The sequence below is a fragment of the Piliocolobus tephrosceles genome, chromosome 8, assembly GCF_002776525.5.
Source record: "Piliocolobus tephrosceles isolate RC106 chromosome 8, ASM277652v3, whole genome shotgun sequence".
NCBI lineage: Eukaryota > Metazoa > Chordata > Mammalia > Primates > Cercopithecidae > Piliocolobus > Piliocolobus tephrosceles.
The window spans coordinates 32,749,912-32,773,989 of record NC_045441.1 but is presented as its reverse complement, the minus strand read 5'-3'; the positions used below and the strand labels follow the sequence as shown (position 1 = coordinate 32,773,989).

Here is a 24,078-nt window from a genome sequence, read left to right as displayed (position 1 = left end):
TCAGGGTCTCACTGTGAGCCCCCGCCAAGACTCCACTCTGGCAGGTGGGGACACAGGTAACAGAGGGCTGACGCTGCTGGGAGCAGGGTGGTGACATCAGGACTCGCCAGGGTCTGCCAAGTCCTCCCAGCCCTTTCTCCAAGTTTCTGCTGCCCCCAGCTTAGGTCTGGGCAAAACAGTTCTAGGCTCTCTTCAGAAGAAGGTTGGTCACCCCCCAGGGCATAGGGTGGCCTCTCAGAAGCTTAGCTGTCTCTGCTCCTCCCTCTCTCCCTTCCTCCCTCTCTTTCCTTCCTTCCAATCTCCTTTCCTCCTTCTTCAACCCCACCTTTCCCAAGGCTTGGTTCAGCCTGCTGCTTCTCTGTAGACAGGCAAGCAGTGTGGACCCTGGGACCATCACCCTGAAGGTATTTAAGACCAACCTCCCCAATGGTTTTCATGCTGGATGGGGGTCACACCCTTCCTTAGGCCATCGATGATCTTTGCACTGCTCTGGGGAGAGCGCCACACCAAGAGCACATCTGGGACCCTCTCCTATGCCCTTTACACGCCACTGTGCCCCCTGCTTCCTCTCATCTCTGCATCCCAAGCATGTCCTGCTGTGTCTCACCTGCGTCAGCCTCACCTGCGTCAGGTGCTCCTCTTGGGGCCACATGGGTTGGTGCTAGGATTCAGTGGTTCTCCTGTGAGGGGTCACAGACATTTTGTTACCAGACCCCATGATTTATCTGGTTAACTTTGGGGCCAAGGCATAGAAGTGGAGGTCAATGGTACCTCCTCCCCAGTCTGAGGGACAAACAGAATTCTTGGTGTCTCAACCTCCTGTTGAGGGGGACAGGATGTCCTTTTCTCCTGGACAGAAATCCACCGTCTTGATCGTGACGGCCCAGGAAGCTGCAGAGTGATGGGGTGCTCTTGCCCCACGGGGGAGGGTGGCAGAGAGCAGAGGGCAGTTGATGTCATCCCAGGGAGCTGCAAAAGAGCCAGGATGGAGCTGTAGGTGGGAGCATCACTAGGTGGCCTAGCAGGGGTGGGCACAGCCTCAGAGCTACCCTGGAGCCTCCAGGCCTTCTCGCCTAGTGCTTCCTACAGCCCATGTTCACTTAATGCTCCTTCTCTTCAGAAGAACTGCTGGTCTGTTTCCTCCGGGAAGGGGGCACATGTGGCAAGTCTGCTCTGGGCTGGATGGAGAAATGCAGCCCCTGCCCCTCCTCTGTCCAACTTCTCCATGTGGCTGCACAGGAGCTTAGGGCCTCCACCCACTCACGTTGGCAAAATCATCATGTCCAGAGGCCTGTGGGTTGGTGCTCGGTAGACAGGGATGCATGTGCCCCAGTAGACTGGGACCCCCACAGTGATGAGGAGGTGGAGGTGGGGGACAGAAGCCCCCAATGCTGCCCTGTCAAGGGGGCAAACGGCCTCATCCCGCCTGCTCCATAGGGCATGGCTGGAGCTTTCAAGGAAGCTCTAGGTTTCTGCTGGGGGCCCTCACCGCTCGGGGCTGTGGCAGTCTTTCCACATGGGGATAGCGTATGTCATTCATTCTGGGGGGCCACTTTTTCACATGTCAAGATCTCTGAGGTTTACAACCAGTGTTAAAAGTGGGTGGAGTGACTCTGTTTTATCTTTTTTGGCGGCTCATCAAGCAGCAGTGTGATCCCAAGGGTAGTGTGTCAGATGGAAGCAGTGCCAGGACAACGGGGCACTCACCAGGGCAAAGGGGTGGCTTGGGAGGCTGGCCAAGGGGACCTGAGGGCTCCAGGGACCCCCCCTGCTGGTCACGGACAAGGAAGGCCTGCAGCTGAGACACCCCACTGCTGGGATGTGGTGAGGCTGATGGGTAGACCAGGGCCTGGTGGGTTTGAAAGCTGGGACAGGAAGGCCCCACGGGATGCAGTGGCCCTGGGACTCCCTCAGGCCCTCAGTGCCAAGTGTCCCCAGTCTGGGAACAGCAGCCTCCTTGGCCGTTGCTGCAGGACAGGGAGCAGATGTCCTTCTGTCTTGAGCAAGGGCACTGCTGCCTGTGTCAGGGCCTGAGTAACCCCCTGACCTGTGGATACCCAGCGGGCAGGGCTCATTGCAGGGGCCTCCTTCCTGCCCCATGTAGTGGAGATGACCAGAGCCAGGGGCACTTGGTGGGTGGATGTCCTGGGCTGCCCCTAGTGCTGAGGCCCCTAGGCGCTTCTCCTTGCCCTTGGGAGGTCACCATCTCAGCAGGAAATACCTGAACCTCCCCTCAAGCAGCCCCCGACATCACGTGTCTCTGGGGAGTGGGAAACAGAGGAGAGGGAGGGCCATTGCAGTCCCTCAGCCAGTGGGAGTCCCAGGGCCACGGGAGCCCTCAGGCACTGCACAGTCTGCCCCAGAGCTGTGGGGAACATTCAGTTTGCTTGTAAGGATGAGCTTGAGGTTTTGGTCTAACTGGCCCCCAGGTTGCCCTTTCAGGGTATGGGGATCCAAGCTCAGGCTGAGAGCCAGCTTTCCTCTGAAAGGCCAGAGCTGCTGTGTCTCTGTCCCCGGGGGCAGAGGGGCTGTGGGGTTGCAGGCTCAGCATCTGGGACTCTGGGGTGAAGGCTCAGCTGTGCCTTGCAGACACCATGGGGCAGGGCTCAGACCTATGCGCCTGTCTCTTGCAAACTACTGTTTTCTCTGTTTTGTAACCTCCCACCCCTCCCTGCATAACACCTCTGGGTTTAAACAACGTGCACCCTTGTGCCGGTCACCTCCCTGCAGCCGGAGAACCTGCTCCTGGCCAGCAAGTGCAAAGGGGCTGCAGTGAAGCTGGCAGACTTCGGCCTGGCTATCGAGGTGCAGGGGGACCAGCAGGCGTGGTTTGGTGAGTGCCGGGGGCAGGGTGTGTTGGCTGGCAGTCGGCAGGGCAGGAGGTGGTGTGACAGCCCCTCGTGGCCTCTTCCCGTCTCTCTAGGGTTCGCTGGCACACCAGGCTACCTATCCCCTGAGGTCCTTCGCAAAGAGGCGTATGGCAAGCCCGTGGACATCTGGGCATGTGGTGAGGCCTGGCCTGAGTTGGTGCAGGGCAGGGCCTCGGGTGTTTTAGGACTTCCCACCTACATCCTGGAGTGTGCAGTGACCAGCACGTGTTGCTCTCATCTGGATTTATCTGTGTCAGACCTGCCCTTGAGCTGCCCTGGCAGGGGTCTGCCCACGCAGCCAGGAGCTCCCTTCCACCCAGATTAGAGTCACTCACATGACCCTGGCGCACCCCAGTGCTTGCCTGCGCTCAGCAGAGGTCTGGTCCAGAAGTGTGGTGGGTGGACGGGAGTGGAGAGGAGAGGTCAGAGACTGTTGGGCCATGGGCAGGGCCCCTTCTTGGGTAGGGGTATCCTCCCACAGAGGTGGGTAGCAGCAGAGGGGCTTAGCGCCACCCACTAAGTGGCGTGATAGTTTGGGTGTGGGGCAGAGTGTGGAGGGGTTGGCTGTGCCCTTCTGCCCCAGTGTCTGCTGCACAGGTGGGGGCAAAGGAATGCTGGGGACCCCAGTGCCCTCCTAGGGCCACAGGAGCTGGGCAGTGAGGGTGCAGGGCATGGGCTCCATGGATGGTGGCACCTACGAGTGGCTGTGGTGCTCACAGGCCCCATCCGCAGGGGTGATCCTGTACATCCTGCTCGTGGGCTACCCACCCTTCTGGGACGAGGACCAGCACAAGCTGTACCAGCAGATCAAGGCCGGCGCCTACGACGTGAGTGCACTGGCCCCTCTCTGACGTGCTCCCTTCCTCTCGGTGTGGCCGGGTGAGGGCAGCATGGGAAGAGGCCAGGAGTGGGGTGAAGCCACCTGTGGCCAGGTCCTGGGTCGTGCTCTCCCAGATTGGTGGCCAGAGATGAAGCCCCTTGGAGAATTCTGGCCCCTGCCCGAGACGGAGCTTCAGGCCCGGCTGGGGCACTGTTTCCTTCTGCAGTTCCCGTCCCCTGAGTGGGACACCGTCACTCCTGAAGCCAAAAACCTAATCAACCAGATGCTGACCATCAACCCTGCCAAGCGCATCACAGCCCATGAGGCCCTGAAGCACCCGTGGGTCTGCGTGAGTTGCCCTCGGTGCCTGTGGCGGGGAGGGGGCTCCTGGTGGACGTGGCCTCAGACCACTCCCCTGGCGAGGGCCCCAAGAGGGTCCTGTTCCTGACATTCAAGAGCTCCCTTGGGTCCCCTGGGTGCTCCTTGTGGCCTCTGGCTTGGGACACACCAGCACATTTGTGAGGCCTGGGGCTTGGAGGGCATTGGAGGGTAGAAGCAATCCCTCCTCCCAACTGTAGTCCTGTCTGTGAGGGACAGAGTGGGTGAGGCAAGGGGGACGAGTCTTAAATCCCAGGCAGGTGGGGACAGACAACCCTTGCTGCAGTGGTGGCTGATGGCTCTTGGCATGTGGGGACCCCGGGGTGCCGCAAGCCTTGCCGCCCTGGCCTCTCCCCTGTGCCTCAGGCTCCTGGCTGCCATATGACCACCCCTTTCCCCACAGCAACGTTCCACGGTAGCCTCCATGATGCACAGACAGGAGACTGTGGAGTGTCTGAAAAAGTTCAATGCCAGGAGAAAGCTCAAGGTGAGGCCCTGGCCCCTAGTCCCAGGCATGACCATGCTTCCCTGTGTCCCTCTGGGCTGGAGCAGAGGGGCCTTGGAGGGGTCTGGGTAGACCTAGGGGTTGCTGCTGCCCCCAGGACTGAGTGTTAGCAAGTCCCAGACTGGATGCATCAGGTGAACTCAGGCCAGCTTGGCAACGAGTCCAGAGGGGCCCTGGGCCAGGTGTGGCCCCTCCTAGTTGTCTGTGCCACCTCCGAGCAGCCCTTGGAGGGGCCGTCCTGAAGTGCTGGCTGCAGGCTCCTCACCTGGGATCTGCAGGCAGTACGCACCATCTGGCAGTCACACTCTTTAGTATAAGCAAGTCTGAAGCTTCCGGCTCAGACAGGTTTGGTAAGGAGAGCAGAGCCACACACACTGGTCTCGGGTGGGCCGGGGGAGGTCAGGGAGGGAGGTGGGCACCAGTAGGGTATCCGACCTGCCTGCTTTGGCCAGGGCTGGCTCCAGTGACCGCACTCAACTCGTGGGTTCCAGGCTGGGGACTTGTTGCCTGACTGCCCTCTGCTGGTCTCTGAGCGGTTCTCCCCGGAAGCCCCAGGACTGGTGCCCTGTCTGAGCCTGTCAGGAAAAGAAGGGGCTGTCAGGGAGCTGGACCCCAGAGGAGCTGCCAAGGTGACCGGCTGTTCTGGCGACCACTGAGGCGTGAGGGGTCTTGAAGCAGTTAGAAACTGTAGTTGGTCAACAGGTTTAGGCCCAGGGTGTGTGTAATTCTGGAAATAGGTGATCTGTCTCAGTGCGGCTGTTGGGTTCCTGGAGCTCTTGCCTCTCTGGAAGGCTGAGATCATGTCAGCCTCATGACCATGAGTCTGAGCATCTGGGCAGGAGGACAGGGGTCTTATCCTGGCCAGAAGCCAGCAGGGAACACTGATGGGACAGCTCTGGTTTTATCTGTGTCTCTCCCCAGGGAGCCATCCTTACCACCATGCTGGCCACACGGAATTTCTCAGGTGAGCCTTTCTTCTCCAGAGAGACAGGCACTGCCCCATCCCTGCTGGCCCATGCAGGAGAGCGCCTCCTTCCTCATCAGCCTCTCCACTCCTCCTCTGAGGCAGGCCCTCCCTCGGCGTCTGCCTCACTCAGCTCTGAGATCCACTGCCCACCTGGCCCCTCTGGGCTCCCACCTTGGGTGATACCACAGGGTCCAGTCCCCTGAGGCCATCACCTTTGTGCTGGGTCTGTGTCCCTCCATCCCCTGAACACGAGCGTCTGTGCTGCCCCACTGGGGCTCACAGCATCGTGTGTGTCTGTCCAGGCGTTTGTCGGGCATCTGTGTGGCCTCCTTGTCATTTTGAGTGCTCTGAGCAATGTGTTTTGTGCGGGAGGAGGGCAGTAGGGATGCGGGGTGATGCGGGAGGCTCAGGGGCCTCCTTCCGAGTTCTGGATGAGCTGCAGCCTCCTGCCCCGGCCGCTCAGAGTGGGTGGTTGGGAAGCAAGTTCTCTTGGTGGGGTGTGGGGTGTGGTGGAGGGGTGGGGTCTGTTATAGACCCCTGAGGCCCAGGGCGCTGGCAGACCCATCTGGGGCATGACGTTAGCCCCAGAGTGGAGCCAGCAGCCCAGGTCTGGACAAGCTGTGCCCGTGGCTTCTCCGTCGTCCGACACTCCGTGTGCGAGCGTCTGTGATCCGTCTCTCTCGTTGTCCGTTTGCATCTGGCGCCCCCCACCCGCCATCCTGTTACTTTTGCTGTGATGCTGTACTGCTGGGAACGCGTGCACACGGTCACACCAACACTAATAGGACTGTCCTGTCTGCTGTGTGCTCACCACACCCTTCGGGCACGAGAAGCCCCCACTGGGGTTTTCTAAGGAGAAAGGAGGCAAATGCTTTTCCGTGTCAATCAGTCCAATCTTGTTTTCACTCTCTTGAGCAAAGGATTCTGGAACCATCTGTCACCTAAACTTTAACTCTAATCTTCTTCTGCTTCCTTTGTCTCTTTTCTTCCCTTACCTCGCCCACCCCTCGTCTGTGTCCGCCCACCCCTCCCTTCCCCTCGTCTCTAACCTGGTGCTAACAGTGGGCAGACAGACCACCGCTCCGGCCACAATGTCCACCGCGGCCTCCGGCACCACCATGGGGCTGGTGGAACAAGGTAGATGTGTCTCGACCAGCGTCCCGCCCGCTCCCGCCCATCCCTCCTGCCAGCATGCAGCCCCCTGCTGCACGCAGCCGCTGGCTGGGCTCCAGAGCCGCCCCAGAGGCCGCCAGGCCCCCGGGAGCACCTGCTCCCGTGTGGTCACATCCCAGCAGAGCCCACCGCAAGGGCAGAGAGGCAGCCCCCAAGGCTCCTCGCCTGTAAGAGGAGGGGCTGGGCTAGGTGACTCATGGGCCACACCAAGCCCTTCTGGTCCTGGCCCCTGAGGTCTGGGGGTCTGGAGACCCCCATTAAGAATGGCCTGGGCCCCACAGGGAGCCACTGGGCCTGCTGCTGGGGAGTCTGAGTCCTGAAAGGAGAGCCTTGGGGAGCAGGGCCAGAGAGGCAGAGGCCCTTGGGGCAGACCCACACCCTGCCCCTTGGGGGCCGCACGGAGACGGTGGTCTGTGCTGCTGAGTCCCACACGTGCATGTCTGCCCCGAGCATCCCCCAGGACAGGCCGCTCTGGAACGGGGTGGGGGTTTTAGGCACCCAGAGGAGACTTTCAGGGTTTCCTCTTGCGTTGTTTCTGCAACGTCCTCCTCCCCTGGCACCAAACCCTGTGAGGAAGAAGGCCGGCACTGCCCACCTGCTCCTCTGGGCTGTACAGGGCCAGAGCCCAGAGGCCCATGTTGGCTTCTACCCACCTGCTGGCTTATGACCATGGACAGACCCCATGAGGGCTAAGTGACCCCAAGACCTCCTTGCAGCTCCAGCCTGAGCTGAGGGCTGGTGAGAGCTTAGGTTAGGCCAAGCTGGCAACGCCTGGCCACAGAACACAGAGGGACCCCAGGTCCTCCCTGGGCTGAGCTACTGAGTTCCCTGTCAGTGCCTCCAACATTTGCTGGGGACCGGGCAGAGGTTCCAGGGTGCTGGAGACTGCCTTCCCCAGGCCTCCTCATGACCCCACAGGGTGAGCAGCCTGGCCTTCCCAGCCAGAGAACCCTCCTCCTGGGGAGGCCCAGGCCGTCCTCAGGGAGGGCAGTCTGTTCTCCTCCCATGAGCCCAGTGGACGTGTCTAGCAGGCAGCACCCCGGGAGGGCCCTCCTGCGTCTGCTTCATTTGACAGGTCTTTCCAGAGCACAGGCGGAAGGGGGCTGTGATTAGAAAAGGGTGAGGCTAGTGGCTTCTGGGGAGGTGCTGCTGCCCAGGTGACAGTGCTGAGAGACAGCTGCCTCTACGCTGCCCTGTGCCCGGAGCTCCCGCTGCAATGCCCGCCTGCCTGCAAGTGAACGTGGGGCGACGGTGCATGAGGCCCTGCATGTGTGGCTCCACCCTGGGCGCCGAGAGCGGCTCTATCCTGGAGGGTGGTCAGTGCATGTGGACAGAGCCCAGCATGGCTGTCCTGGGTGACCAGCTAGGGGGACAAGGCAGAGGCAGGGCTGAGGGGACCGCCCATCCTGTTAGGTCAGCCCAGCTCAGCCATACCACACGGCAGTGAGCAGGGAGCTCAGTCCTCTGCCCATGGCAGCTGAGTCTGGTACCATCCAGTCAGAGTCTGGTACCAGCCCATGTGGCATAGCCCCCTTGACCCGCAGAGAGACCCTGTCTGTCGAGTGTGTTTCAGTTTGGCCTCTGTGGTCTCTCCTGCACTGATCGGGTGTAAGGGCACAGGAGACCCAGTGTCCGGCCAGCTGCAGGGTGGCAGCAGCTGCCCCGGCCTAGAGACCTGGGAATGGGCAGTGCCTTCCCAGGATGGAGGGCAGAGGGTCTCTCCTCGTCCCACAGAGGCCTGCAGAACCCCCAGCCCAGGTGTCTGGGATACCTGTGACTGCTCCACCTACCCTGGGCTCCTGCGGCACCTAACGCATGCTTTGAACTTGAGACACAGAAAGGCAGTTCCCGTGCCCTCGAACGCTAGTGTAGATGGGTGTCGACAGGACTCTGGCCACGGTGAATCTGGAGTTAGTCCCAGGCAGAGATAAGAAATGAGCAGCCCCCCAAAAAATGGGGGGCCAGGAGCCATGCGCTCGGGAGGGCCGGGCCTGTGCAGCCCACACTCGCCCAAGGCGTGCACAAGCGATGGTTGTAAAAGCGGGTTCACAAGGAAGCATGTTTGGGAACTGACCGAGACCACAGGGGCGTCTGCTGCAGGGCTTCCCAGAGCGCTCATGGCAGCATCGGCCTGAGTCCTTCAACGAGGGCTGGTTTGTACGCAGCATTTGCCGCCCACTGGACTGTGAACTTCTGTCTTTTTATTTCCCACTGCTGCTGTGGTACATCTCCAGCAGCACAGTTTGGAAATGCGGGTTTTGATAGGCTCAAGGATCTAAGTGGAACCCTCTTAGTACCAAGGACTGTCCCGGGTCTCTGTCAACCCCGCCGATGGGCTAACTGTGTTGCCTCCTTTCCTGTGAGGATTTTCTGAGGACATGCCCGGGGAAAGAGCTCAGTTCCGCTGCTGACTGGGGCGCCGTGCTGGCCCCAGTTCCAATGCAGAGCCTGGCTGGAAGTGCCGCTGGGTTGGCAGAGGCTGCGTGCCTGGCTGTCCCCTTGGGGGTGGGGTAGAACCAGCCTTCTGCACACCGCCTGCTTCAGTTGGCCACAGCTTTTTAAAATGTGTGTTTCTGGAAGGGACTGGGTTCCTTCCTTGCCTGTTCAGCTCCCCACGACAAATGTCCTCAAGGCGAGGCTGGATGCCTCCTTCCTCAGGCTCCTAAGAGGAGCCTGTCCCCCAGCCGTGTCGGGCAGCTGGTCACCAGCAAGGACAGTATCCCCCAGCTGCAGCCTCAGGCTGGCTGGCGCTGGGCAGATGTTTCTGGGGTGAGTTGTGTGTGCTGGAGATGGGAGGGGAGCAGAGAGGGCGGGATACAAAGACAGGTGAGGGGGCTGTGGGGGCCTTGGAACCCTGAGTTCTGAGTCTTCAAGACTCTCCCTCCACAGCAAGTTACAGGGAAGCAGATTTGAGCCACAGGGAAGCAGATTTGAGCCACAGCGAAGGGGAGAGTTTTCAGTTTGCGCTGTAAGGAAGTGGGCAGTCGGCATTTCTGGTCCTGGGAACTCACTGGGCAGGGCTGCCTTGGGCATCAGGGAGGTGGTCCTGTGCGCAGCTTCACCAGGTGGGGCCTTAGGCCTGGGGATGGGAGAGTGATGCCTGAGGCCCCTCTACTTCTCCATGGATCCTGGGAGGGACTCCTGGGCTTGATACAAAATTGTTGAGCGTTAAGAGATCTGTGAAGAAAGAGAGGCTGGGAATAGAAACTGTGCCCACTGCACATGGGGTCCCCGGGGCCACGTGCAGCCACTGGTCAGGCACGACCCCAGTCCCTACAGAGCCCAGGAGGGGCCAGGGTCATGGAGGAGGCAGTACTGGGCATCTGGACAGGGAGGGGATGGTCAGCAGGCAGCAGGCCCAGGCCTGTCTATGCCCTGCGGGGTGCAACCTCCTGATGTCCATGGCAACCTGGAGCACCCAAGCGTCAGAACCACCGGGAGGGCTTGTGGAACAGATGTCCCGCCCTGGAGAGATTCTGGCTCAGGAGGGTGGGGTGGGCCTGGAAATTTGCATTTCTGACTGTACAGGGCAATTCTGCTGCTGCTGCTGCTGCTGCTGGGGTGGGGGGATGATCCCATTTGTGAAGCGCTGCAGTCCTAGGTTGAAAGGTGCCTGCCTGTCCCCACCAAAGCCTGTATGGGCAGCCTGGGGTCCCCAGGCAGGAGAGCCCAATTTCATGGCCTGGCCAGCCAGGATCCTGGAGCCAGGAGGTGGGGGGGGGGGTTGCTGTGCCACCTTCCTTCCCGGCTTGGCCCGGGGGCAAGCATCCTCACACTTCCCACATCGTCATCCCCTGGGCTCCAGCCTGGCTGCCTCTCTAACCCTGCTGCACCAGCTGGCCGCATGGCCCTGGCTCTTTTTGGTGAGCGTGGTCCAGGACAGGTCACCTGTGAGTCCTGGGCCCGCAGGCTTGCGCCCCTTCCCGAACCAACACAAATCTTGTTTTCTCTCTCTCTCTCTTCCTTCCTCACTCCCTCCCCTTCTCACCTTTCCTTTTCTGTAAGGTAAGCTGACTTCCTCTTTTGGTTTATTTTTTATTTATTTTTATTTATTAGTTCTGTAATTAAAATCCTAACAGCCATGGAGAGTGTGGGCACTAGGGGCTGGGGCCAGGCCCCCCTGACCTCTGCGGGGGAGTGTTGGGTGAGGCGGAGGCCCCGCTGCTGGGACCAAGTGTCCTTGGGGGCTTGTGGGCAGAAAGGCCTGTGCTGACCCCAGTCAGTGCACAGAAGCGGCCCCAAGGCCAGGGCTGCCGGGCAGCTTGGAATGAGGGTGAGCAGGGCTGCCCTCGGTGCCTGAGCCGAGAGGCCCATTGGCCAGAGCTCTGAGGCCTGGGTGCCAAGGTACGGGAGTCTGAGAGCAAGGTGAGCGCCTGGGCTGAGACAAGGCCCCTGAGTGGGTGGCCAGCTGCAGCCCACCCACCCCTACCCCAGGATGGCGTGGCCCGGGAGGGCATGACCTCTGAGGTGCTGGCTCAGCTGCCCCCACCCCAACCTGGCACGGCTAGTCCTGAGTTCCCATCATGGAGGAGGCGGCATCCTGCCTTCCTCTAGGAAGAGCCTGCATGTGGCCCAGAAGCCAATGGGACTCCCCAGCACCCACGCGCATCTCTGGGTCTGGTCAGGGGAGAAATCCGGATGCCTGTAGGAGCCCCAGGGTCATGGAGGAGGCTGGAGACAGGGCTGTCCTGGGGTGACGGGACGGCCCCCCACCTGCTCAGAGCCAGCTTGGATGCTGGAGCCACACTTGCCTCAGGACCCTGGGCTTGCTCCTGGGGAAAGAGTGGGGTCAGGGAAAGGGGTGGGGGTGCGCTGCAGCGAGACCCAGGCCCATCACTCACCATGCCTTCTTCCTCCCCATGCAGCAGCCAAGAGTTTACTCAACAAGAAAGCAGATGGAGTCAAGGTGAGGCTCCGACCGGGCCCTGGGGTGCTGGGGGGCCCAGAGCCTGCAGCTTCACCCCCACTCCCTGGGGCTCCTGCTCTGGAGTCCCCCCTCCCCCCATGCCCTGGCAGACACAGGATGGGGAATTGGCGAGTGAGGGGCTTCTCCCGCCTAAGGGTTCCTCTTCCCTCTCTCCACAGCCCCAGACGAATAGCACCAAAAACAGTGCAGCCGCCACCAGCCCCAAAGGGACGCTTCCTCCTGCCGCCCTGGTACTGAGCTCCTCAAACTCTGCCTCTCAGCCCCTCCTACGCCCCTGGCTGTGTGATTGCTGCTGGTCAGAGGGGGCCTGGTGAAGGTGGGGTCTGGCCCCGCCTGGCCTGTCTGACAGCATTCGCATGGCCCCCGCCCCTCATCCCTCACCAGTGGTGAAGTGGAGAGAAGAGGCCACTGTTGCAGGAGGCTCCACTTCAGACAGGTTTAGGGCTGCTCTGGGGAGCCCCTGACTGAGACCCACAGATGTTGGGGTACAGGGGAGAGGCCCAGCCTCCCACCCATGTTGACTTGTGGATGTCTCTCCAGGAGTGTTCAGGAAGTCGGTGAGGCAGAGGGCACCCTCTCCCCACCAGGACCCCACCCTTAGCTCCTCCACCATCCTCAACAGGCCAACCCACAGACCACTCCCAGGGTCTGGCTTGGTGGGGCTGGGCCAGGCTCTGCAGGGGGAACAGCCCATAGTGGCACATTCCATGGCCCGTGGGGAGACGGGGCCACAGTGGTGCAGTAGAGAGGTGTCTAGGTCAGGGGCATCTAAGGAGGGGGGCTTGCCGTCACGTCTGTGTTCCCTCAGGAGCTAGCACACCCGTGCTGCTCTGTGGCTGCCTGAGAGGCAGGACTTAGGGGCTCCGTGCTGCGGAGGGGAGGGGTCCCCACCATGCTCCGCTCCGACTGCGCCCCTCAGTGCCCCTTGCCCTGGGGGCTCCTACAGGTGAACCCTACAGCAGTACTCCCAAGGATGTAAAGTTGTGGCTGGTGGGTGCCGGCCTTCCTGCTGGGGCACTGTGCTGTGTCCCCTCAGCTGTCCTAAGAGCTTTGGGGCTTGCTGGCCCATAGGTCCCCACATTTGCTGGAAGCAGGTTTGGTGTCCCCTGAGAACCCCAGGCCAGGCTTCGGGAGCCAGCCCCAGACCACCCACGGGAATACTGCGTTTGCCAAATGGCCACCCTGAGACCCAGGAGAGGAGAGCGGTCCTGGGAGGGGCAAGCTGCTCAGAGCAGCCAGGCCATGGCTGGAGGGTGGCCTGGTGCCAGCCTACCTAAGGCCTTCCAGCGGCCAGGGTGGCCCACGTGCCAGCCTCACAGCCAGCTCCATCTCGGACCCTGTCCATCCCATGTGCCACCCCCACCCCCATGACATCTTCAGACCTGTGCCCCCTACCACGCTGGGGCACAGGTTCAAGCCACAAAGGGTGGGGAGAACTCCCCAAGGCCGAGCCTGGCTTCTCTGGCTCCCACACACATTGTGCAGCTTGTCGGGGCCCCACGCAGTCCATCTCCTGCCCTGGACAGCAGCACCTCCGCCAGCCTGGACAGAGCTCCTGTCCATTCCATCCCTGCCGTCTGACCCAGGCTCCTCCCACAGCTGCTCCACGCCGCCTCCATCCCTGTCCCCCACTCTGCTCTGCACTTCTTTCTCGCAGGCTCTGGCCACCCATGCCTCCTCTGTCTCCCTGTTCCCCTCCTGGCGGTCTCTGCTTCCTCCTCTTCTCACTTTCCCTCTCTTTCCTTCTTCTGTGTCTTCCTTCTTCTGTAGGAGCCTCAAACCACCGTCATCCATAACCCAGTGGACGGGATTAAGGTACTGCCCCCCTTTCCTCCTCCCGCTTTCCCCAGGCAGGAGGCTCCAGGCCAGGAAAGAAGTCTGGGGCAGCATTTGTGCCCGAGCGGAGGGCAGATGTCCCATGGCCCTGGCCGCCCCTCCCCACAGCACAGCAGGGCCCCAGTCCATCTTTGTGGGCAACAACAGGACAGACTGGTTCAGGGCCCAGGCTTGCCCCTGGAGGTGCTTGGCACAGTTGCGCCCAGTCCCCATGTGGCCGACACTCTCAGACCGGGGCTCCGCGTGTCCCACCTACCGCAGGCGGTAGGGCTTCCTGAGGTCTGGAGCGGGGCCTGCATCTCAGGAGCTGTGTCCTTGACCCTCCTGGCTGTCCTCCACCCCACCTCCCTCATGCGGCCCCCAGTGCTTCCTGCTGAGCAGACCCTCCCTCCTCTGCTCCCCTCTCTGCTCTGGCCATCAGCTCCCATCACATTGACATCATCACTCTGGGGCCAGGGAAGGGGCTGGCTCTCTGGGGTGGTGGGAGGGATGGGGCCAGCAGCCCAGCCATTTCCAGGACTTCCAAAACAGCGCCGCTACACCCAACACAGCCCTCCAGCCCAGCTCCCACCTAGGCCTGGGCTCCTTACAGAGCCCCCAGAGTGCCTCTGTGGGGACCCCCACTTCCTTCTGGCCAGTGCCACCACCCAGCCCATCATCAGAAGACATCTTTCTCCATGGCAGGGACCAAGGGGCACCCATGGTGCTAGGCCGGGACCTGGGTGTTCTCCCCACCTGGCAGCTGGGGATGGGTGCCCCTGGGACCCATGTGTGTCTGGGGTGGGTCGTGTTCTCTGCAGGACTCCTAAACAACCTTCTGGGCTGTGGTGAACTCTGACCCTGCACCTAAAGACCCGTAGTTCTGGTCTAGGGCCCCCGAGCAGTGTCCAGGCAGTGTCCAGACCAGGGAGCGGTCCCCCAGGGACCTCGTGAGATGTTTCCTCTGAGGAGCAGAGCAGGCCTCCTGGGGAGCTAGAGGATGGTCTTTTGAAGGGCAGCAGCCCTGGAGCAGGGTGGGAGAGGGTGGGCCACCTCTGCCCTCTAAGGCCACCTGAGAGGTGAGGCCGGGGCCTGGCTGGACGTCCAGTCCCGGACGGGCAGGTGCCCCGAGGGAATATGGGTGGCAGGAGTGCTCTGCCTGGGGCCAGACCAAGGTTCCTGGAGCCCTGTGCAGATCTGCAGAGCTACTGGGAACTCCTCACCCTGTATTTTGGATGACAGCGGCTGCTGCTTCATCGGAACCAGCCAGTCCCATTGTGTTTTACGTCTTGGAATTTCAAAAAGCCCGTTTTCCTCTCTTGTTAAAGAGTCGGCTGAGCATACCAGTCTCTGTGCCAGGCTCATCTTGCTGGGAGAACTGGAGCCCTCATGTGTTGGGGATGCAGGGTGGCCACAGCACTAGGGTGGCAGGGCCAGCCTCGGACTCTGTGCCAGCCTGTGCCGGCTGCCATGAGAATGCGCCCTGGTGAGGGGCATCCTCCCAGGGACCAGCACAGAACTGGGTGTCTTCTCCGGTCACTGCCGCATGAGGTCCACAGAGCTGGGGCACTGCAGCCGCCAGAGGGCATGTCCCCTGAGCCCCTGGCCTTTAAGCCCGGTCAAAGCAGCTGGGGCAGAGGTCAGCCTCAGAGCCTGGGCTGGTCCTGATGCAGGCCCAGCCCTGTCCACCTGCCCTCAGCCACGTCCCACCTGTGCTTGGCCGCATCCTGACCCACTGCCTCCCGTGTTTCCTCAGGAGTCTTCTGACAGTGCCAACACCACCATAGAGGATGAAGACGCTAAAGGTACCTGCACTTGCGTCCTTGTCCCGCAGCGGCCTTGGCACTGCTGGGCTGCTCTTTGAGGCGGGTGGGACTTGTGCAGGATCAGCTCTCCTGCGATGCCTGGTGTGTGCATGTGTTGGGGGGCTCGGGGGCCCTGTAGCTGCAATCCCACCCCAGGCCTGGGTGTCAGGCCTGCCCAGAGAGTGGGAAGTGTGGCAGAGATGACTGGCAGCCGGGCAGTCTCAGTCACCGCATCCAAGTGAGGAAGCCACGGCTTTGCGCAGAGGCAGGTTCTCCACACCAGGACCCTCACGGGGAAATAGATTCATGGGTAGAACTTTTTCCAAGATGCTGTCTTTGTCTTAAAGCTCCTTAAGCTTGCATTTCTGTCCAGCGTGCACTTGCCGAGTGGCCGGGCAGCTGGGAGGGTGCTTCCGTGTTTGCCTTTGCTGAACCAGGAGTGGACTCCTGCGGTGGGTTTCTGCACCACAGATTCCAGGGCCCCCTCCCTTGCCCACCCAGGCCAATGTCTTGTGTGTTCCCCAAGAGGCCCCCAGGGCACCCGGCAATGGGGCAAGTTCCATGGAGTCTGCTGCCTCCCGACCACCCACGTGGGGCCTCCTGACCCTCATCACTCACACGGTCACCTAATAAGCCCTACGCTGTTCTCAGGGCTGCCCCGGTGCCCGACAAGGGTCAGCCACTCTGCCAGTTTAGGGGAGAAAACTTCTCACCTGTCCAAAGCTTAGCCTTGCTCCTGCCCATGCTGCCCAGCTATGACACTGTCCCTGAGCAGAGATGAGCACAGGACCTTGGGCCCTGGATGCCACAGAGTGGGTGTGTGATTCCCTGCAGTCTGGAACAGGCCCCAAAGGCAACAGCATGGAGGCTGTCCAGAGGTTCTGCCATCACCCTCAGCCTGGTGGGGCACTGAGCAGTGAGGGAGGGGACCTGGGAGGGGGGCCCAGCCTGGATCCTGCAGGAGAGAAGAGAAGACACCCCGAAGCAGCAGTCGTGGCTCAGATCTGAGCCCAAGCAGCCTCTTGAGGTGGAGGCAGACACCCCCCACCCCACCTGGTGCAGAAAGAAGCCTTGCCAGGCTGCCCTGAGGCTGGTACAGAGTCCAGGCAGGCCCAGTGGTCATCATGCCCCTATGATGACTGTCACTCCCCCTCCGTGGGCCTGGCCTCTGCTGGCTCTGGCCAGGAGAGGTCACAGCACTAGGGTGGCAGGGTAGCCTCTGACTCCAGGGTAGCCTCTGACTCCACGCTAGCCTGCACTGGCCTATGCTGCCCTGGCCTCTGCTGGCTCTGGCACTGGCCCCGTGTTGGCTCCTTCAGCCTTCACATAACTGCTGCGGCCACCACAGGCCCAGGACCCCACCTCCACCCCAGGAGCCCCAGGTATCCAGCTGTCACCCCCTTCCTCCTGGCCTCCCCAGTCCTTCTCCAGTTGCATTCTTTGCCTGCGGGCACCCCACCCACCTGCCTTCCTCACCTGTTCCGCCTCAGCCCCCAGGGTCCCTGACATCCTGAGCTCAGTGAGGAGGGGCTCGGGAGCCCCAGAAGCCGAGGGGCCCCTGCCCTGCCCATCTCCAGCTCCCTTTAGCCCCCTGCCAGCCCCATGTAAGTAGCCTGGGCCCTGCTGCTGTGGGGGTCATGTTGGAGGGCTGGTAACCCCCTAGAGGGGCCGCTCCAGAGCCAAGGGCAGGCTGAGCATGGACCCTGGCTCCAGCCTCATCACCCCACAACCCCTCACTGGGGCTTCCCAGGGTGGCCGCAGCCCGTCCAGCCTCACCTCTTTGTGAGGTAGGCCCTGGACCCTTTTCCTGCTCAAAGCCACTGGGCAGGATAGGAGGCCCCGGAGGCTCAGGCCTCAATTCCAGTCTTCAGGGTTGGCACAGACCTCACTCCACCTCAGCTTGCGGGAGTGGGGAGGTCCTTGCTATTGAGGCAGGCTCTGATTCGGGGCCTGACCCCAGGGCCCAACGGGTCTGGACCCCTACCACTGACCTCCTCCGCCTTGCCGCCTCCTCGTATGTCTGTCTGCCTCATGTTCACGTCTCATCTGTTCCACCCCAGCCCCCAGGATCTCTGACATCCTGAACTCTGTGAGAAGGGGCTCAGGAACCCCAGAAGCCGAGGGCCCCCTCTCAGCAGGGCCCCTACCCTGCCTGTCTCCGGCTCTCCTAGGCCCCCTACCCTCCCCGTGTAAGTAGTGGCCCCAGGCCTGCCACCTCTGCTGTGGACAGCTCCCTGCGAATGGCCGGCGCTCAGCAGCTTCCCACCTGCATGCACGGCCCAGCTACCCTGCCCCAGCGCCGCAGCCTGGCGTCCTGCCCTGGTGGGGCTTCCCGAGGGCTCCCACCCTAACCAGCAGGGCAGCTCCTGGCTTCTCCCTTAGGGGCCCAGCCCCCTACACGGTTTCTGCTCCCACTGCTACTCCCCGCTCGCTGTCCAGCCCCAGGCCCCTCCCAAAAGGGTCTGTCTGGCCACTCTGAGGCCCCCCATGTCCCTAGACCCTCTCTGCTCATCACTGTCCCAGACCCAGACTTCACACCCACCCAGGGGCCCTGCCCATGGTGCCCAGGAGCCTGCACTCAGGGCCACCCTGGTTCCTGATGTGACCCCAACCCCTGAGTGCCCTTCCTCAGTCTAGGGGGCTGAGGAAGGTGCCAGAACTGAAACCCCGGCCAGGGTCCCTGGAGCTCACCAATAAGGGGATATTATGGAGAATCATAAGCCTGGACTCCGCTGACCTGAGCTGTCCTCACGGGGCCAGGCCAGGCCTCCTCTGTACCGCCCGTGACTCCCTCCTCTCCCTGTAACCCTGTCCAGCATTCCTCAAGGGCCACTTACCTGACAGCTTCTTGCTGGCCAGCAGCCTCTCCCTGGAGTGTGCCCTCTGCCCACAGCAGCTTCAGCCCATGCCACCCGACAGCCAGAGCATCTACCCTTCACTCCTGCAGCCTCCTCTTCACGCACCACGCTGTCCCCAGCAGCACCCTCTGTCCTGTCTCCCTCTGTCCCCCCATATCCCCCTTGGTCACCCTACAACCTCTCTACCCGCTTTGGTCCCCCTAAGTTCACCCTCTATCCCTACATCCCCCTCTGTCCCCCAAATTCCCCTCTTTCCCTCATGTTTCCGTATTCCTCCCCAAACTCTGCTGTGTCCCTCACATTCTCCCTCTGTCTCCCACACCCGCTTCTGTCTGCCATAGCCCTGTCTCCCACACCCCCTCTGTCCCCCACATCCCCCTCTGTCCTCCACACTCTCCCTCCCACACCTTCCTCTGTCCCCCACACCCACCTTGGTCCCCTCACACACACCCGTACCCCACACCCCCTTCTGTCCCCCACACCCTTCTGTCTTCCACACCCCCCTCTGTCCCCCACATGCACCTTGGTCTCTTCATGCACCCCCGTCCCCAGCACCCCCCTCTGTCCTCCCACGTTCCCCTTTGTCCCCCAAGTCTCCTCCATTTCCCTCTCTGTCCCCCAAGCTCCCCTCTGTCCTCCACATCCCCTTCTGTCCCCTATATCCGCTCTGTTGGCCCAGGTTCACCCTCTTCCCCCCACACCCCCACATCCTCCCTCCCTCCCCTCTCCCCTCGTGCCCCACCCCCATGTCTCCCTCTGTGCCCCTCAATCTCTGGCTTGGCTGATTGCCCATGGTTTCTGTCCTGCGTGCCCCCCGTGCCTGCCTTGTGTTCACGTCTTGTCTGTTCCGCCCCAGCCCCAAGGATCTCTGACATCCTGAACTCTGTGAGGAGGGGCTCAGGGACCCCAGAAGCCGAGGGCCCCTCACCAGTGGGGCCCCCGCCCTGCCCATCTCCGACTATCCCTGGCCCCCTGCCCACCCCGTGTAAGTAGCACCTTGAGTGGCTCTGGCAGCGGCTGCCCGGAGGGGCTCGGGGAGTGTGAGCCTGGCAGTGGTGCTCTGGGAAGGGCCAGCTTGCGGGGGAGGGCGGGGGCACAGGGTCCCTCTGCTGGGCCCCAGGGAATTGCTTTGAAGCACATGCAGGTGCCGTTGGGTCTCAGAAAATGGAGGTTATGGTTATGAAGTGTGTATGACACAAGTGTGTAGGAAGAGCGTCTGAAAGAGCAGGTTTGTCACCGACCCCAAAACTTGTGACCCTGAGTTCCACAGCCTTCTCCTGATGGGAGGGCAATGGGCGGCAGAGGGTCTGTGCGTGTGGCAAGGGCTGGCACGCCAGGAGCTGCTGGCTTGGGTCGAGGCGGACCTGCTGGGCAGGGACAGAAAAGTGTCACTGAGATGCTCTAGCATTAGAGCTGTCCAAGCCTGGACAGCAGGGAGCAGGTGGGGATCGGGAGGCACGGATCTGGGGGGCAGCTGGGGCCAGGCTGAAACAGAGCGGGCGGGACGGGAAGCCCAGGCTGGGCAGTCTCTCCGGCCAGGGAGGAGCCAGGCTGGGCCACCTCCCGGTCTGTCTGCCGACTGCCCACAGTATCGCTTACAGGGATGGATGACATCCCAGGGCTGCCGCCACCCCCACCTGTGGGGAGACACCAGGCTGGGGGTGGTGTGGAGATGCTCTTAGAGAAGAGGCTGCTGGGCCAAGGGCTAGGCATGGCAGGGCAGTGGCTAGGTAAGTACTTGAGGGACAGGTGGGGTCTGAGTGCCCTCATCCCCTCTGCAGGCCGAGCGTGGGGGCTGCTGCAGGTGGCCAGGGGAGAGGGGTGTGGGGAGAGTGAACCCACAAGAGCAGCGGCCCGAGGAGGGGGATGCAGCGGCCCGAGGAGGGGGATGCAGCCTGCAGGCTCAAAGGGACACTGGATCCACCCTGGGTGCCCGAGAGGGCAGGGGGCAGCCCCTGGAGGGGCACGCACCCCCAGAGCGTTCTGTGGTCAGGTGAAGACTCCCAGTGGGGGTTGACTGAGGGGATCAGAGGCGAGCAGCTGAGGGGAAAGACCAGGTTCTTGATGGTGATGGGGTCGGGGTGCCTGGGCGACCGAACTCAAGAAGGGAGGCATGGGGAGGGGCCGCCGTGCAGCTGGGGCGGGTGCACAGCAGAGCCTCTGGGAGTGGTCAGAACCCCCCACACCCGCCACTTCTACAGCAGCTCATCTGATTTAAGGGGCTTGCTGCCCTTGCAGAAGTGGAGGGGTGTGCCCAAAGGAGCCTGCCTGGAAGGTCACCCCATCAGGTTAGCATGACCCCAGCCCAGGGCTGCAGCCTGCCCTCAAGGTCTGTGCAGTAGCCAGAGTGAGTCCTCTGAGGACAGGGCCCAGGGTGGGTACGAAGTGGCCAACTCAGGGCTCGGTGCCCAGGCTCACCTTCAGAGGCCACAGCACAGACCTGCCCCTCCAGGGTCTGCCCTGAGCTTGGCTGAGGAGGTGGGGGCTGCAGGAAGGAGCTGTGAGCAGGGTAGGATGGAGATTCGTGTGGCCCTCCTGGGAGGGGCTGGGCAGGGCTGGGAGAGGGGTGGGTGAGACGTTCCAGGAACTCAGGGAGAGGAAGAGCCTGGGTACCACCCTGAGGGCACCTGGGCCCAGGCAGCAGGTGGCCAGCTTTGGGCCATCCTACAGGCCAGTCGTGAGCCCCCTCCCTTCTCCGGAAGGCACCCACCAGCTGTGTAAATAGGGCAACTGCCCACGGCCCGCCTCAGACCCTGTCTCCTCCCGACCCATGCTCTCTAATCGCGGATTATACGCAATCCAGCCTGATCCCTGGGCAGCTGCCCACCCTCCTGCAGCCACCTCTGGCTCTGAGAGATGGGACTTGGGGCCAGCCTGGGGTCCCAGGAGTCCAGGCCAGGATGAGAACCTGCTCTGACCCCACCTGGATGCACTGGGCCTGCCTGGACCTGTCGCATCACGCCAAGAGAGCCACAGGCAATGCAAGGCTCCTGTTTGCATCAGGGCACCTGGAAGGCCTGACTTGCAGAGGCTCTTGGCTCAGGCAGACGCCTCCAAGCCCAGACCCTGCCCACCGCCTCCCCTTTGTCCCTGGAACTGCCAGGGCAGATTGTCCTCAGCCAGCAGGCTTCCCCACCCAGGCACCCCTTTATGTTGGGCACCCCTCCCTCCCCTCCATCAGGGATCATGCCCTTTTTCAGGGGCCCGGGTATCAGGGACACAAAAGCACCCATGTGCTATGTGGGGAGGCAGAGTGGGGGCTGGGTCAAGCTGGGGTCTGGGCAGCACCATTCCGCAGGGCAGGGTCAACTTATTCTTCCCGTCTGTGGAATGGATGGGTGGGTCTCACAGCAGACCTGCTTCCCATACTTCCTCAGGGTTACCACTCTTGAATGGAACTCTGACCATGCATGTCCTCTTCTGTTCACTTTATGCTTTCTCTTCCCACCAACTCCTACTTTAATTACAATTTGTTTAAAAGCACTGCATATTACTTCATTAAATGGAAGATTAGTTTCACTTACCACTAGTGTAAGGTGACTGTAGAACCAAAGCAGACTGGAAACCAAATGAGATAATGTCACTCTCTTCTCCATTCCAGCTGCGTGCTGCTGTGCCTGAGAACTGCTGTGGAGTGGGAGGGGCAGCTCTCTCTGTCCATTAGAAAGGGGGGTTAACTAAGTGACAGGAGGTGTTTGGGACATGTGGACACCAGATTTCTCTCTTGATGCAAGGAGGGCAGAGCCAGGCAACCTGGTGGGGTCTGACTTGGGTGCTGCTGGAAGGACTGGCTACAGGTAGAAGAGAGGTCAGACCTGAAGCTTGGGGCCATCTCCAGGAAAGGACAGGTGAAAGTGGGGGCATGAGGCAGGGGAGAGGCAGGGGAGAGGCGGGTGCCAGGTAGAGGGTGGAGAGGAGGCAGGAACATAGCAGCTGGGGTGGGGACGGGCCCTCAAGTGTCATATGCTACTATCCCAGGGGCAAGGACAGGAACAGCCACAGCATGTGTTAGGACAGAGCCCTGTGCCTTCCTAGAGTTGGGCAGGTGGAATGGGGCCAGGAATGGGGCTCGTGGTGGCTGCAGCAGGAACTGGAGGGGAAGGGGCTTCTGGATCCTGCAGCCCACCTTCCTAGAGGCCAGCTTTCCAGGGTCTGCCAGGTGGGTGGGCTTCTATAGCAAGACTGCCCTGAGGACCATCCATGACATGGTGTAGATGAAAGTTAGGCAAGAAAGAGAGATAGGCTGGCAGCAGAAGTGCAGCTGGGTCAGGAGCAAGGGACTTTCCAGATAGGGACAACCCACGAATGCACATGTGCCCATGCCACACACAACACAGGCACACATGACACGTGCACACTCACAGGCACTGTGCACACATGCACACACAGGTGCTCATGCATATATATGAGCTTCATCTATACACATTCACACACACACCGTCCTGCTCATGTGCATGTTTCCATACATGCACATGAATGCACAATCACATGTGTACATACATGCATGTGATCACATGCATGAACATGTGTGCACCCCAGTCCTCAGGTGCCATCAGGCTCCTCCTGCTGTCACTGTGCAGCAGGGGACATGAGGCCCAAGAGTAGACAGGTGCAGCACAGGTGTTCCCAGGCAGCACCACACGCACATGCATGAGCACACCTGGGCATGCCGTGCCTTCTTCGTGGACTCAGTCCACCTGCCAGGTGGGCTCCCTGGTGGGGTGAGCTCCCAGAGGCCTGGCGGGAGAGATAAAGGCAACCCCATCACAGGTCACGCCTAGAATTCCCTCTTCTGGCCGGGCACGGTGGCTCACACCTGTAATCCCAGCACTTTGGGAGGCCGAGATGGCGGATCACTTGAGGTTAGGAGTTTGAGACCAGCCTGGCAAACATGGTGAAACCTCATCTCTACTAAAAATACACACACAAAATTAGCCGGGCGTGGTGGTGTACACCTGTAGTCCCAGCTACTCAGGAGGCTGAGGCAGGAGAATCGCTTGAACCTGGGAGGCAGAGACTGCAGTGAGCCAAGATCACACCACTGCACTCCAGCCTAGGTGACAGAGTGAGACTCCATCTCAAAAATACATGTGCGGTGCTTGAATTCCCTCCTCTGAGAGTTTAGACCACAGACAGGTCGCATGTATGTGGCCGTTGGAGGCAGCATTCACAGCTGAAGGGTGGAAACGTCACCACAGGGCCTGCCTTCTTGGTGAAAATGGTGTCCTGCAGGGCGGGCAGCAGTTTGAGGGCAGGTGTCCCAGGTACTGCTTGCAGCAGCCTGAGTATCACCGAGCGCAGTGCTGGGAGTGCAGAGACTTCCCCCACAGGGAGAGTTCCCAGGAACCTGCTTCCGGTGCATTTCTGGGGATTTGAGGTTTTCCATGGACAAATTACTTTGAGAAACCAGTGTTACTCGTGTGTATAGGTGAGCATGCGTGTGCATGTGTGATCTGTGTGTGAGTGTGCATGTATGTGCGTGCCTGTGTATATATCCTCGCAGATATGGCTAGGAACCTCACTGAGGACAGTAGTTCTGTCTGAGGAGAGTGAATGAGACAAGATTGAGGAGAACACAGGCATCTTCAAGCTACATGTGCGGTGCTTTATTTCTTTAAAATGTGTCTAAAGTGAATAGGAAAATGTTAAGATGTGAATCCGTAGAGTGTGGGTTCTATTATTCTCTCCACATCCTCCATACGTTTAAAATCTTTTACAATGAAAATAAGCTGTAGTTAAAGCAGCAACGGGGGCTGCCAGTGAGCGCCCCAGAGGCCAGTGAGGACCAGCATGGCTGGGGGGCCTGTTGGAATCCAAGGGGAGTGGGCAGGAACCGCAGGCAGGCATCCGGGAGAAGCCTGGGCATGGGGGTATGGGGCAACGGGGGTGTCTGCAGGGGTAGCATGTGGGCCTCAGACTGCAAGCAGGTGAAGCCAGCAGGATGCAGCTCCTATGAGAAA

The 24,078-nt window shown here is 61.2% G+C and overlaps 1 protein-coding gene across 9 annotated transcripts in view; it reads left to right on the top strand.

The window, feature by feature from the left end:
• The window catches only part of CAMK2B (calcium/calmodulin dependent protein kinase II beta), a 108,687-nt gene that overhangs the window by 80,177 nt on the left and 4,432 nt on the right, over positions 1-24,078 (top strand). For 2 of the 9 annotated variants that reach the window (XM_023226338.2, XM_023226337.2), the window contains exons 7-17: positions 2,731-2,833; positions 2,924-3,007; positions 3,603-3,697; positions 3,917-4,039; positions 4,472-4,555; positions 5,495-5,537; positions 6,603-6,677; positions 11,582-11,619; positions 11,799-11,870; positions 13,411-13,455; positions 15,212-15,260. In XM_023226338.2, the coding sequence (XP_023082106.1) occupies positions 2,731-2,833; positions 2,924-3,007; positions 3,603-3,697; positions 3,917-4,039; positions 4,472-4,555; positions 5,495-5,537; positions 6,603-6,677; positions 11,582-11,619; positions 11,799-11,870; positions 13,411-13,455; positions 15,212-15,260 (811 nt within the window). Of the gene's footprint in view, positions 1-2,730; positions 2,834-2,923; positions 3,008-3,602; positions 3,698-3,916; positions 4,040-4,471; positions 4,556-5,494; positions 5,538-6,602; positions 6,678-11,578; positions 11,620-11,798; positions 11,871-13,410; positions 13,456-15,211; positions 15,261-16,750; positions 16,865-17,320; positions 17,450-18,974; positions 19,104-24,078 lie in introns of all 9 variants that reach the window. The other 7 variants (XM_023226336.2, XM_023226342.3, XM_023226339.1 and 4 more) reach the window with 7 other exon arrangements.